Source organism: Clupea harengus, chromosome 24, assembly GCF_900700415.2.
Source record: "Clupea harengus chromosome 24, Ch_v2.0.2, whole genome shotgun sequence".
NCBI lineage: Eukaryota > Metazoa > Chordata > Actinopteri > Clupeiformes > Clupeidae > Clupea > Clupea harengus.
The window spans coordinates 18,194,574-18,208,066 of record NC_045175.1 but is presented as its reverse complement, the minus strand read 5'-3'; the positions used below and the strand labels follow the sequence as shown (position 1 = coordinate 18,208,066).

At 40.7% G+C, this 13,493-nt stretch overlaps 1 protein-coding gene and 1 long non-coding RNA gene across 2 annotated transcripts; both read left to right on the top strand.

The window, feature by feature from the left end:
- The first annotated feature begins 436 nt into the window (after nucleotides 1–436).
- On the top strand, nucleotides 437–1,724 carry LOC116219395. The gene is made up of 3 exons (XR_004163185.1): nucleotides 437–642; nucleotides 1,452–1,518; nucleotides 1,684–1,724. It is a non-coding gene; the product is annotated as an uncharacterized LOC116219395 (long non-coding RNA).
- Nucleotides 1,725–7,661: 5,937 nt separating this feature from the next.
- LOC122128526 (B-cell receptor CD22-like) lies at nucleotides 7,662–12,338 on the top strand. The gene is made up of 9 exons (XM_042703524.1): nucleotides 7,662–7,672; nucleotides 8,391–8,506; nucleotides 8,931–9,188; nucleotides 9,510–9,674; nucleotides 9,776–10,048; nucleotides 10,553–10,646; nucleotides 10,890–10,941; nucleotides 11,419–11,636; nucleotides 12,145–12,338. Exons 1-9 carry the CDS (start codon nucleotides 7,662–7,664, stop codon nucleotides 12,194–12,196), a joined length of 1,239 nt encoding a protein of 412 aa, XP_042559458.1. The 3' UTR covers nucleotides 12,197–12,338.
- The last annotated feature ends 1,155 nt before the right edge of the window (nucleotides 12,339–13,493 follow it).

Sequence of the window (13,493 nt, the reverse complement as noted above, 5' to 3'; positions counted from 1 at the left end):
ACCAGCGCTGAGATACAGGACACCTGCACTGAAACACCTCACCTTGAGCACCAGCGCTGAGACACAGGACACCTGCACTGAAACACCTCACCTTGAACCCCAGCGCTGAGATACAGGACACCTGCACTGAAACACCTCACCTTGAACACCAGCGCTGAGATACAGGACACCTGCACTGAAACACCTCACCTCGAACCCCAGTGCTGCAGCCATGCGCCAGTGAAAGCCATGAGCAGACTAAACTGGGGGTGTATGGATATTGGTGTTGTATGGGCACTGTATGGGTACTGCTCCCTTATGGAAGGCTTATTATAGTGGTGTGTTTGGGCGAACCTGGGGGCTCCAAGGGTCCATATGTATTTTTTAGGTCTCTTTGTCTTAACCAAATAAGTCAGTCGGTGTGTCATGTGTGTTCAACTCTTTTCTGATTACCGAATATTACAGATGACTGCAGAAGTTTCCAGACATGCATAGCAGCTGAGGAGTGTCTGTGTTTCGACTGCAGTAAGTGCTTCATCATGTCACCGCAAGTCAGCAAAGGAGAGGGGACGGAAATGACAAAGGCTACATCAGTCGTGCCACAATCGCACGGCCCATATTCATTCGATTGCACACGCTCTTTGACACTGGCATTTCTCAGTGGTGAGTGTCATTTAAATTACATTATTAATACTATTGATTTAGAAGATGTTTTTCTAAGATGCATGAGTAATTAAGTCAAAAGTACAAAACTGTAATACAAATGCAATACTCTCAATACTTTACAAGTAGCCTACCATCCATTAAATAAAATGCAATTCAGCCTAAAGGTGTTTTCAGTGAAGAGTACACTGTAGCGTTTCCCACAGATGGTGAGGAGGAGGGTGAGAAAGTGTAGGATCCTTCACACTAGTCCTATCTAATTCATTATGCTGTGTACAGGCTACCAACCTGTCCTCCTCCAGAATGGCATTCGGTTTATGGCACACACACTTATACAGCCTCTCCCCATCTTCCTACACAGGCTATTAATCAGTAACATTGATCATCTATTAATCAGTAACATTGTCAGAAACGTTCTAAACTAGACGCAGCGCAGTTCTATTTTGATCCATTCTAATTTCATCTTTTTGATCTTCGATCAGCTCTTCACACTTGTACTTGTTACATAAGCAATATACTATTTCAGCCAATCAGCATGTTCCTGCCGTCCTTTTCTGTGCACCAGCCCACAGTGACAAATGCTTTTCTGTGAAAAGAGGTTTCCCAACTTTTAAAGCCTCAACTCGTACTATACTGTTTGTAACCAAATTTAGTAGTCTAACCCAGAAGCTTTCTAACTACCTGCCTACCTACCGCAGCTGGCAGGTCCGCATGTTTCAGGAAGTGTGTGGATCGTACATGTATTTGAACGCTTTAAATTATCTTTATCTTTCATCTTTCACAATGAGCCTTGTTTTTTTGTGTTCAAGATTTTCCAGGTCCATACAACCAGAAAAGTAACCTTCTTTTTATCCATGCTGGTGGTTTGTTCCTCAGGTGAGAAAATGCATGATTGCATAAGGTGCATGAGAAAATGAAAAAACTGCCTTGGTTTTCATTTTTTCATGAAAAAGCAAAAAATGTCCCCAAATAAAAATCAAAAATGTATGTCTAGATAGTTGTCTTTGTTTCTAGTCATGCTGCATGTGTGTGTGATTCAAGTGCCTGATGGAGAAATTCTAACATCAGACCCCCCTGGCCCAAGTGGACCGCCTGGCATCCCAGGCCGACCTGGCATCAGAGGACCACCTGGCATGACTGGCCCCTCTGGCCCTGATAAACCTCCTGGCCCCTCTGGACCGCCGGGCATGACTGGATCACCTGGACCCTCTGGACCCTCTGGATGACCTGGCATGACTGGATCACCTGGCCCTGATGGTCCTCCTGGTCCCCCAGGAATCTGCACCCATTCTGAAGGAGGTGAGACAAGCACTTTTCGGTGGTAACTCCCGAACATGTATAGAACAGTGTTTTTTACATTTACATTTAATAATTTACCAGGCACATTCTTTTCCAAAGCGACTTGCAATTGATGATCAACAGCGAGAGGATGCAATCATCAAATTTGACAATGACAACAAGTCATTTTTAAAATGTACTCTCCTGAAGATGATCTCTGTTTTCCCTACCATACATACTCATGTATTCTGCTTACCCATCAAATCATTACTCATGCACTCTACTTAACCATCAAATCATTACTCATGCACTCATGTACACCATTCAAGCATCAAATGAAGCAAATACAGTTATTATATTTAATACCATGAGCAAGATCCTAATTCATGTTCTGGAACTGATAACTCGGAGTAAGTCGCGACAGGTTCACTCAACCCCAAGTTCAGGGTTTATGCCAGGCTAGGTTAACCACGCCTTCTGGAACACCCTTCAGATGTGGTTTCTGATCACATATGATGTCTGATGTGGTAAATAAAACATGTTTCTTGCATTTTCAGCTTTTTTGGGCCATTTCAGTGAAAATGCATGTTTATGCCAATTGTAAAGAGGGCCTAACTTAATGAAGTGAGAATTAGCATTTAAGTAGCATACTATAACTACACTAAGAACTTTGTTGCTGTGTGTGTTTGTGTGTGTGTGTGTGTGTGTGTGTGGGTGTCTGTCTACTAGAAAAATATGGACTGACATTCATTGCCATGGCAGGGTGTGTTGTCTCTATCCTGGATGCTGCTGCCTTGATTGCTGTTGTTAGTTTCCTGATGAGGAATGAGTGAGTAACAGCTGCAGCTTTTGATAAAAATGAAATGTAAAGTTTGTGTGACATGAAATGATGTGCTCCTGTCATCCAATGTTTCTGCAGAGAATCTAATTTAAGTAAATTCATATACTGTGTTTTCACCCTCATAAGTTTTAAAGAAATCTGATTGGCTTTCATGCAGTCTAACCACATAAATTACTAACTCTCGGTATCTAAGCCTTAACACGAGGGTTAGATACAATAGAGGATTTAGTCAGGAAATACCTAAGAACATAAATCTTCGTTTGAAAACTGTCACAATTTGTTTCTTTCTTTAGGAGAAACACAGCAGTGAGAGGCTCAGGAGTGCATTCCCAGGTCCTGCAACATAGTGTCTGTCTTCCTATTTTGAACTATTCTTTGTTGAACTAGTCAGTGGCAATGGCAGTGAACTTTAACAAATATAATAACAAACTGTCATGCACTATTCTCTGTCATGTAATCTGTTTCATGTCTAAGTTCCTGCATGTGCAGCTTTACTTCTTAGTCAGGTGTTTTTGGCCTGACATGACATCTATCTCTCTAAATGTATAAACTAGACCTACACAACAGACCAATGTATGGGTAAATAAATAAATAAGATAGTTGCCCTCTGTTCGGGCTTCATCTTCTATCAGGAACATGCTAATGAAACCACATGTCCTCTTTTATTTATATTTCCTGAGTCCTGATATGGACCCTCCTGATGATACATACACAGCTCTGAATCTCAGAACAAGATCACCTGATTATGATGTAAGTCCCTCACATAATCAGGCTGATAATTGTATGGATACATGGACGGACGAACAGGCTTTACTTTAACAACTTAGGCATGTCATTGTATGACACTTTACACTTACACACACTGACTCTTTACATTGTTTCTGTTTCATGGTGCTAGCATTTCAGGTATCCACCAAGTGTACCTGGTCGAAGCCATCGATGAATACTGAAGCCTCTGCAAACTCCAGCTGATGTTGAACTCGCATTATTCCATAACCTTCAAATAGCAACAAACAGGGGACAGTGTTTTATAAACATAGACACTGATCCTGTGGCAGTGTGTGTGAATATATAAGCGTATGCATACAATGTATTTGGGGTGGGGGTGGGGGGTGATGGGGACAGATCATTAGGGCAGATAATGTAAGTGAGATTAAATAAGTAAGAACAAGTGAATAACATAAAGACGTAGTTAATCATGTATTGATGTTTAAAAATTTCCTCATAATTCTTTTTTGTGTGTTTAAAGTGTGATTAATAGGAACAACTCATCATTTTCACATCATGCAATTCTGTCTAGTGCTGTTTGTATTCTGTATATTTGCATGTTTTCAAAGCTAATGTGTGGTTGTTGCATTATATACATCCTCATATTCATCCTGTTAAACCCTCTGTGTTTGATTATTATACATGTTTTTTCTAAAACATAAAACTCATAAACTCATTAAAACATTACCACATACAGCATGTAGCGATGCTTTTTTTGTTGTAAACATCAATAACATTATTCAGAAATGAATAAATACATTTGGTGATGTTTCTGAGCTCAAGCCAGTAGCAGACGTAGTGACAGGAAGCAAACTAGTTGTGAAACGCACCCTGTTTTCTGACAAACACTCTGAGCGCACTGAAAACACTGATGGCTTGCCACAGAACAACACTGATGGCTTGCCACAGGACAACACTGATGTCTTGCCACAGGACAACACTGATGGCTTGCCACAGAACAACACTAATGGCTTGCCACAGAACAACACTGATGGCTTGCCACAGAACTGCTATGGAAGACCATCAGGACAGGGTGGGGACATGGTAGATGCCCCACTGACATTTTGCAAACATTTGAAAGAAGAATTGCTTGCTTAGATTAAAGGTTTTAAACTATTCTGGCAGAAGGTTGTTAATATTTGAGCTCTATGGCCAATGGAATAATACTCCTCCAGAAGCAACGTCTTGATTGGCTGGAATTGTGTATGGTCCAGTCAGAACCATGTTGTTCGTTTCCCATGTACAGAGGCGGGACTGAAGGACTGAAGTTGAATTCACGTCGTTGTATTGATGCAACATCCTGTCCATGACGATGAAGAGGAAGCACATTTTCCATCCAGTCATTCTGACCCAGTGGTGCCGTTAAGTCCGATATTTTAAGCCATTCCCACGAGCTCCTAAGAACCCAGCTGTTTATAACAGAACACCAGACCCGTTGTGTAACATAGTGGAAATAATGTGGAATTAATGAGCATAAACTTTTATGTGTATGGAGCAGGGATGCTTGGTCGTATAAACTTACCATTTTCTCCAACTCAACACACTGTACTGACCAGTTTTTACCCTTTGCTTTTACTCGACCAGTTTTTAAAAGGAAGCTGCTGAGGTGTTGCATAAGTTGTACAAGTTGATAATATCTTTATTCATGCGTGTGTGTCTGTGTGTGTGTGTGTGTGTGTGTGTGTGTGTGTGTGTGTGTGTGTGTGCGTGTGTGCGTGTCTCTCTCTCTCTCTCTCTCTCTCTCTGTGTGTGTGTGTGTGTGTGTGTGTGTGCGTGTGTGTGTGTCTCTCTCTCTCTCTCTCTCTCTCTCTCTCTCTCTCTCTGTGTGTGTGTGTGTGTGCCCCTCCTTTGGTTAAACTGAGCAAGGCCATTCTTAAGTGAAGTTACAGCGAGCAGAAGAGTCCCTGACAGGGTAGGTGGAAAATCGAAATGTTTCATTTTACTAAAATTAGAACTGTTTTATCAAAATAAGAACTGTTTTGTCTAAGGTAAGAAAGACATCATCCTACCTGTATCAGCAAAACACAAAAGCCATAATAATGCAAGGTGTTCCCTACTTGTTAAATAAAAATAAAACCATAAAATGAAGCTAGTTGTCATGCATTGTGCTGGTGTTGTCTACCAATGATTAATCATATACTCTGACTATGATGAAAATGTGTTTTTCGTTTAGCTGTGTGGTAGAAAAGGACACATTTGGCGATTTGAACAGTCATGGACTGTTAGCTTATTTCCGTTGGTTATGCAGTTTTCAACTGTATCTGCATCTCAACTGATAGGTCCAGGGGTTACCATGGTAGCTCACATCCTGATGTGATGTACACAGCGCTGGGGAAGCTACTTTGAAAGCATAGCTTTGCATACTACCAATAACTTCACACTGAAAGAAGTTGAACTCACAGCAAAGTTACCCTAGTGAGAAATCTTGCTTGGTTAACTACAGCTTACTTAGAAATAATAATAATAACTATTTTGTGGAAAGAAATAGGATATCAAACTGACAATGTACATGTGATACGGAATTATAACAAAAAGTCACATGCCAGCAAAAAAGTAAAAATACAAAATAAAATGTGCAGCTTCAGTTTGTAAACAAGTCAGACACCTGCCTTCCAGAAAGACCTGGGGGGTATTCGTTGTACGTGGTTTAGTGACAAACCTGGATAAGTTAACTCAGAGTAAGTGGTAAACCTCCTGATAAAAGAACCCCCATTGGTTCAATCTCCTAGCAAAACAACGTCAGAGGGCTCTTCTATTTGGAGGTTTACCACTTACTCTGAGTTCACTTATCCAGGTTTGTCACTAACCACGTACGACGAATACCCCCCAGGTCTGGGTCCTGGTGGGGGTATTACACCAAGCAGCATTAGAGTCATTCCACGCCAAACGTGATAATTTAAGGAAATTTCCCCACTTGACCATCTCAGATTTGGCTGAAAAAATTCAAGGTTGTTCATATACTTCTTAATAGGTATAGTCCCAAATATTAGCTCTCTACTCTCAATAGTTTTGTCACAAAAAGATGTTTTAGGGGGGAGGGGGTGCCTGTACTTAGGATGCTTTTTTAGCAGCGTTTTCTGAAGAGCCATTTTCAAATTGCTATTACTAGAAAAGTATTTAGGCTAGCTCCTTCCTTGAATTTTTTTTTCTTAAATATAAAGATGCCAAAACCATACTATTGCGGTGGCCCAAAAACCGTGATACATACTGAACCGTGGGCCCACTGTACCGTGATACATACTGAACCGTGGGCTGCATCTGTTTCACAACGCAGCTACCAGGCCCACCCAACGCAGGCGGTATGAAGAGGCCCAAGATGCTAGCGTACCAATTATCATGATAGCATTTCTTATTGAAGCTATCGAGAACATATCATGCTAACAAGCTGTGGAAGCTTTTTTTACATTCTCGTGATGTTTCCAACCCAGACCACAAAATGAAATTAAATAGTACAAAGCCTGGGCTGCCAGTGGGAATGGCAGGTGTGTTAAACTGTTCCTCGTTTGACCATATATGTTCGAAATTAAATTGAAAATGACACCAACACTAGGCGCCTATAAAAACATATTCCCTCCAGGAGTGATACATTCCTGCATACTGTTGCTTTAAGCAAACTTACCTGAAGCTGAGCAAGTAGTTGGAAGTCTCATTTTGTTTTCTGTAATATATTAAACTAATTCATTTCACTTTCTCCAAATGCCCAGTATAGAATCCATTTTGTCTCATTCCACTTTACTACTGGTGTCTGTAAGAGGAGATAAGGAGAAGCATCCCTTCACTGTAATATACCCCAAAACTGCTCTGGAACTACAGGGTACTACCAGCATGTTTTACAGTGGAAGACACATATCTATGGCCATTTCCCTGCTGATTTACAGTGGAAGACACATATCTTTGGCCATTTCCCTGCTGATTTTGCCAGGTATGCATGTATTTGTTTCACAGTAATTAATCTCATTTGTACTGGAATTTTGGTGACAAGAATTTGATATGGTGGAGTAGGATTATGGTTAGTGGTGGGGTCTAAGCATCACATTGTCCATTTCTCCAGGTGGACTAATGCTTGGTTGGTTATGACTATTTATAAGAGCATGTGGCATCTGCTTTGAAAGCCCAAGTCCAAGTACTTCACATGGTCACAAGGTAAAAAAACTTGATGTAGCAGGGACCCCATATTAGTCTGTTCACAGTGGTAGCACATGATGGAACTGATGTACCAGGGACCCCATATTAGTCTGTTCACAGTAGTAGCACATGATGGAACTGATGTATCAGGGACCCCATATTAGTCTGTTCACAGTGGTAGCACATGATGGAACTGATGTACCAGGGACCCCATATTAGTCTGTTCACAGTGGTAGCACATGATGGAACTGATGTACCAGGGACCCCATATTAGTCTGTTCACAGTGTTAGCACATGATGGAACTGATGTATCAGGGACCACATATTAGTCTGTTCACAGTGGTAGCACATGATGGAACTGATGTATCAGGGACCCCATATTAGTCTGCTCACAGTGGTAGCACATGATGGAACTGATGTATCAGGGATCCCATATTAGTCTGCTCACAGTGGTAGCACATGATGGAACTGACCAGGGACCCCATATTAGTCTGCTCACAGTGGTAGCACATGATGGAACTGTGGTGGCATACATGTCCACTTTTTCACGTTTTACTTTGGGCATTTTGGGCATGTTTAAAGTTATATACAATATTATAGACCTGCTCTTGGTAAATGAGTGAAATTAAACACATAAATATTCTCACTTTACTTGCAGTGTGATACCTTTTTTCTCTTTTACTGATAAAATATTGTGTATATTTCTTGTATGTTTTGTGTCTATCTTGTATTTCAGGTGTCATTGGTGGTCCATGGGATGTCTCCTATGCTTTGAGCTTCTGTGCTTTAAATGGATCGTCAGTGACCATTCCCTGAACTTACAAATATCCCCCAAAACAAACTGTGGAACAAGTATGCTGGTACACAAAAGAAAATACAGACCTGAGTCAAAGCGAACATTTTAAAAACAGAATTCAGTATCTTGGGGATACAAAGAATAACTGCACACTGAGAATTAATGGTCTGACAGAGAGTGACGCCAAAGAAAAATATAAGTTCTGGTTTAAAACAAATAAAGATAGATATGCTGGGGCAGCTGTTACTCTGAAAATCACAGGTAACTTACATTTGATCAAGCTTTGAAGGTTTATGTATAGGTTTAGCTTCTATGAGAAATGCTGAAAAACTCTATTCTGTTGTATCCCGATATGACAATGTCATGTTACCTTTCATTACATTTGGATACGTGTGGAATCTTTCTTTCACATGAAAATCCTGTAAAACGGGGGAGAACTAAACCAAAGCAAAAAGCCATGGGCTGTTTATACCCTTTCAGCTCTGCAGGTGAAGATACGTCCTACAACCGTGACAGAGGGACAGAGTGTGACACTGACCTGCACCACCCGCACCTGCAGTCTAAGCAGCCTCACCTACATCTGGTACAAGAACAGCCTGCCTCTGTCAACCAAGCTCACACCGGGCAACAACACCCTCTTCTTCAGCGCAGTCCACATCGCAGATGCAGGCAGATACGTCTGTGCTGTAGAAGGTCACGAGGATCATCTATCCCATGCAGTGACGCTCAGTGTTAGGTGTAAGTATGTGACCTTTGGTACAATGTCACAATGCTACAATGTGTAGAGATGCCATTCATTCTAAGAACACATTTATAGGCATTTTTGACCAGTATGCAGCTTTAGAATATTATATTTGTGTGTGTAAAAATTTGAATTATGGAATAATGTGTGAACAATAACAATAATGGATATAGCATAATTATATTTAAACTAATCTTTTTTACATTATTTTGTGCAGATGCACATAGGAATACCTCAATATCAGTCACTCCCCCTGGTGGTGATATACTAGGGCAGTTCAGTGACTCTGACCTGTGGCAGTGATGCCAACCCACTAGTGCACAACTACACCTGGTACAGGAAGACTGGAGATGAAACCTTACAGATAGGTTCGGGACAGAATTACAGCTTCGCCAGAATCCACTCTAAGTGCAGTGGACATTGTCTGGCAAAGAATGATGTTGGAAGTGGCCAGTCTTTATCCCTGCTGGTGGACGTCAAATGTGAGCACATATGAGATCCTCTTTGCACTCATTCAATGTCTGATCTTCAGTGTCTTAGGTTTCATTTGAACCTGTTTGACGATGTTTATTTCAAACGTTAGATGCTCCAAGGAACATTACAGCATTGCTCAGTCCCTCGGGGGCTATAATGGAAGGCGCTTCAGTGACTCTGACCTGCAACAGCGATGCCAACCCACCTGTGCACAACTACACGTGGTACAAGAAGTATAGCAGGACTGAATCCAGCCTGATTGGATCAGGACAGAAGTACGGCATCTCTCACGCCAGGCCTGTACACAGAGGCCGGTATTATTGTAAGGCAGAGAACAAAGTAGGAGCCACTGCATCTACAACTCTTCCTGTACACGTGCACAGTGAATACTCCTACATTCAGTTGTGCGTTCAGTCTGGCATTAATGTTTATATCAATTTAGTTCTGTTGGCATTAACGTTTATATCAATTTAGTTCTGTTGGCATTAATGTTTATATCAATTTAGTTCTGTTGGCATTAACGTTTATATCAATTTAGTTCTGTTGGCATTAATGTTTATATCAATTAAGTTCTGTTGGCATTAACGTTTATATCAATGTAGTTCTGTTGGCATTAATGTTTATATCAATTTAGTTCTGTTGGCATTAACGTTTATATCAATTAAGTTCTGTAGAGAGTTTTCTTTTTTTAAATCAATCCAAGTTCATGAAGTTTTTTTGTGTTATTAATGAGCAAAATCTTCTCTATAAGTATACAAATAGTTTTTATTTTGCCTGACATACCCAAGACATACTAGAATGATGGAGTTCCTGTATTGTGCATCACAGGACAGAGTGCTGTATTTTGTCATGTACAATTCAATGTTTTTAATTTTTTTTTGTCTAGAGCCCCCACTGTGGGGGTCCATAGGACCGCTGTTAGCACCTATACTCATCCTCATGGCTGGCACAGTGGCAGTGTGTCTCAGTGTGTGTTGGAGGTGAGTGGCCAATCAGATTACGCATTAAAAAAACACACACACATTGACACAAACCCACACACAAATGCACATATATGTACACACACACACACACACACTTTACTTTGGCTAAAAGAGGCTGCTAAATAAATATATGTTGACAAATGACTAGTCAGATTTTCTTATCCCAGCACTGTTGTGTTTTGTGTTCTCTACGGTCATTGTGTCAAGTTGTTCCGTATGTTTTTTGTTCTTGTTTTTAAGAAACACGGAAACTATAGCAGCAGAAGATGACAGTATGACACACAGTGGAAAGGTAGGGTATGTGACAGAGGGAGCTGTGTGACCTGATAGGAGCAATTGCTCAGATGGACTTGCCTCTATGAATATTTCCACTGCAACCGGTCACATCTCTTTCACCTCCCCCAAACATCTGTTCAACTCTGGTTTTCAAGTGATGGTGTATATATGTATATCTATCTATATATCTATCTATCTATCTATCTATCTATATACAGTATATGGCACCATCACATCATACACACATATGTTTACCTATGTGTATATGTATATTTGCATCACAGTACATTATAATTTGTGTTCCTGTGGCTGATGTGGTAGAGGAACTGGTAAAGAACATCACAACACAAGACCATGGGTTTGATACCCGGGGAACACATGCCGATGAAAAAAGTATATCAGCGCTGTGAGTCACTTTGGATGAAAGCATCTGCTAAGTGCCTAGATGTGATGTATATTTCCCACCTGTACACCTATGCTCTTGCCACACTAGGAAGACTCCGGTCCCATTTACTGCAACATTTCAGCAATGCCCACAGCCCCTGGCAATGCCTCTGGCGCAGACGCAGGAGATGGCGATGACGTCCAGTACGCCACTGTTCGGTTCACCCACAGCACAACACAGGATGGGACGCCGCAAGGCTGTGCGAGCGAAGATGATGTGGAGTACGCCACAGTGAACTTTTCCGTTCTCACTACTACTGATGCCCGGTAAGTACGTTCTCACTGTTGGTGCACTTTTTGGGAAATTAGTATGTACTGCGTGGTGGGAATGTGCTGCATGAGGTACATACTGAGCCGATGTCCTGTATTCCCACCACACAGTTCCAGTGATGGGAACTTAATATGGAGAACATGACATGCTAATTGTTAGTACACTTTTTGTATGCAGTATGTACATATGCCGTAAATATGATCTATAGTTTATTCTGAGTTGATGGCCTATATACACATAACATATATCCAGTGATTGGGAACTTGGCATGGAAAACATAAAGTGAGGTAGCTACACTTTTTTTTAGGTGAATATGCCTTGTATTCTCAATTGTTTAAACATTTCTTGCATAATTTGACAAATCAATCTCCAAAACTGTCCAGTCAGTGATATCCTTTATGTGATATTGTACACAGTGCTGCACTTTATGAAACAACTGCAGATTATCTACAGATGACAGATTCAAATGAAAATGTGTAAACTGTGCTATTGGTTGCCCCCCTGGTCTGAGGAGGAGTCTGTGATCTACAGCAATCAGCAGAATGCATACAAATGAGGACAACGGTTTAATTTCATTCCAAGTCAACGGTTAAATGGACCACTATTTTGTACTTACTTTTGTTCAGTCCAGATTGGTATCATAGTGTAGTTAGCTTTTCAGTATCAGTATGCTTGACTGAAGCTCAATAATAGTGATTATGGCCAGCTAGAACTGTAGATGATAAGCACTAATAATCCACATCTGAAGTTTTTCAATGAAAAAATAAAATAGAATTAAAAAAAGCAAATATCTTCACATTGTGTGTCTAATCTTTATTGTACATAATCTGATACAAGTACAATTGTATCAGTCAATACATCAAAAACAAGTCTTTGAATAACAATTACGAAAACTTTAAAACCACTAGACATCGTATTCTGGTAACAGGCCAATACGAGACTGCACCTGGTTGGAGAAAGATGGCACTAGGCCTGAGAGTGGTCCCTTCAAAGGAGAGCCTTTGGGTAAAGTGGGGGTTTAACGGCTTGGTGGATAGCGGGCTTGGTGATGCCCTGGATGTAATCACGAAGAACCTTGCGATGACGCTTGGCGCCTCCCTTACCCAGGCCTTTACCTCCTTTTCCTCTACCGCTCATCTTTTCAAACTCTTCACACTGTTACAGTCAGTTGCATAAACACTAAAATCAAAAATATTACATAAGTATCAAAACCTTACACTCAAGGAGCAAAACAAAACAGCAAAAGCAAAACATCGGCCCAGATTTGCCAGATGCCTAGGCCGAGGTGGAGGTAGAGGAAGAGGAAGACCTGAAGCAGGAGGGTAATGTGCTCAAAGAAGAAGAGGACCAAATTTATCAAATTCATTTGAAAGGAGGAAGGGGGCCATATCCACGAAAGAACAAGAGAAAGAGAGATCATAAATATGGTTTTGGCCAAGCATGCTATCAGGCTCAGAGAAATTCAAGCCAACATTATCGGTAACCATGCCATTTTCACTAATGTCCATCAGGTCTCTCAGTCAACACTGGCAAGCATCCTGAAAAGACATCAGGTTAAAATGAAACAACTTCTATCTGTACTGTATTTTCAGATTTTTTCCCCTCTTTTTTTACTGTAATTGTAACCTGTACTGGATACAGAATTTTACGTTTGTCTGATATTTTCTGAGCTTACGGTGTTATGCACACTACTGTAGTAGCATGAAAAGTGGGACATGTTTTGTTGTGATTCTCTATGTTACCATGATGACTGATTTGGGTATATGGAGAGAAATTAATTATATTTTCATCAGTCTGCAGCATTGGTCTTGTGTAGTGTTTGGTGAATAGTGTACTTCACTTACACTACTCTA

Coding starts and splice junctions, on each gene's coding strand:
- LOC122128526 (XM_042703524.1), top strand. Junction 9,675..9,775: donor CCTGCTGGTGGACGTCAAAT/GTGAGCACATAT, acceptor TTCAAACGTTAG/ATGCTCCAAGGAACATTACA. Junction 11,637..12,144: donor CTCACTACTACTGATGCCCG/GTAAGTACGTTC, acceptor GTTGCCCCCCTG/GTCTGAGGAGGAGTCTGTGA.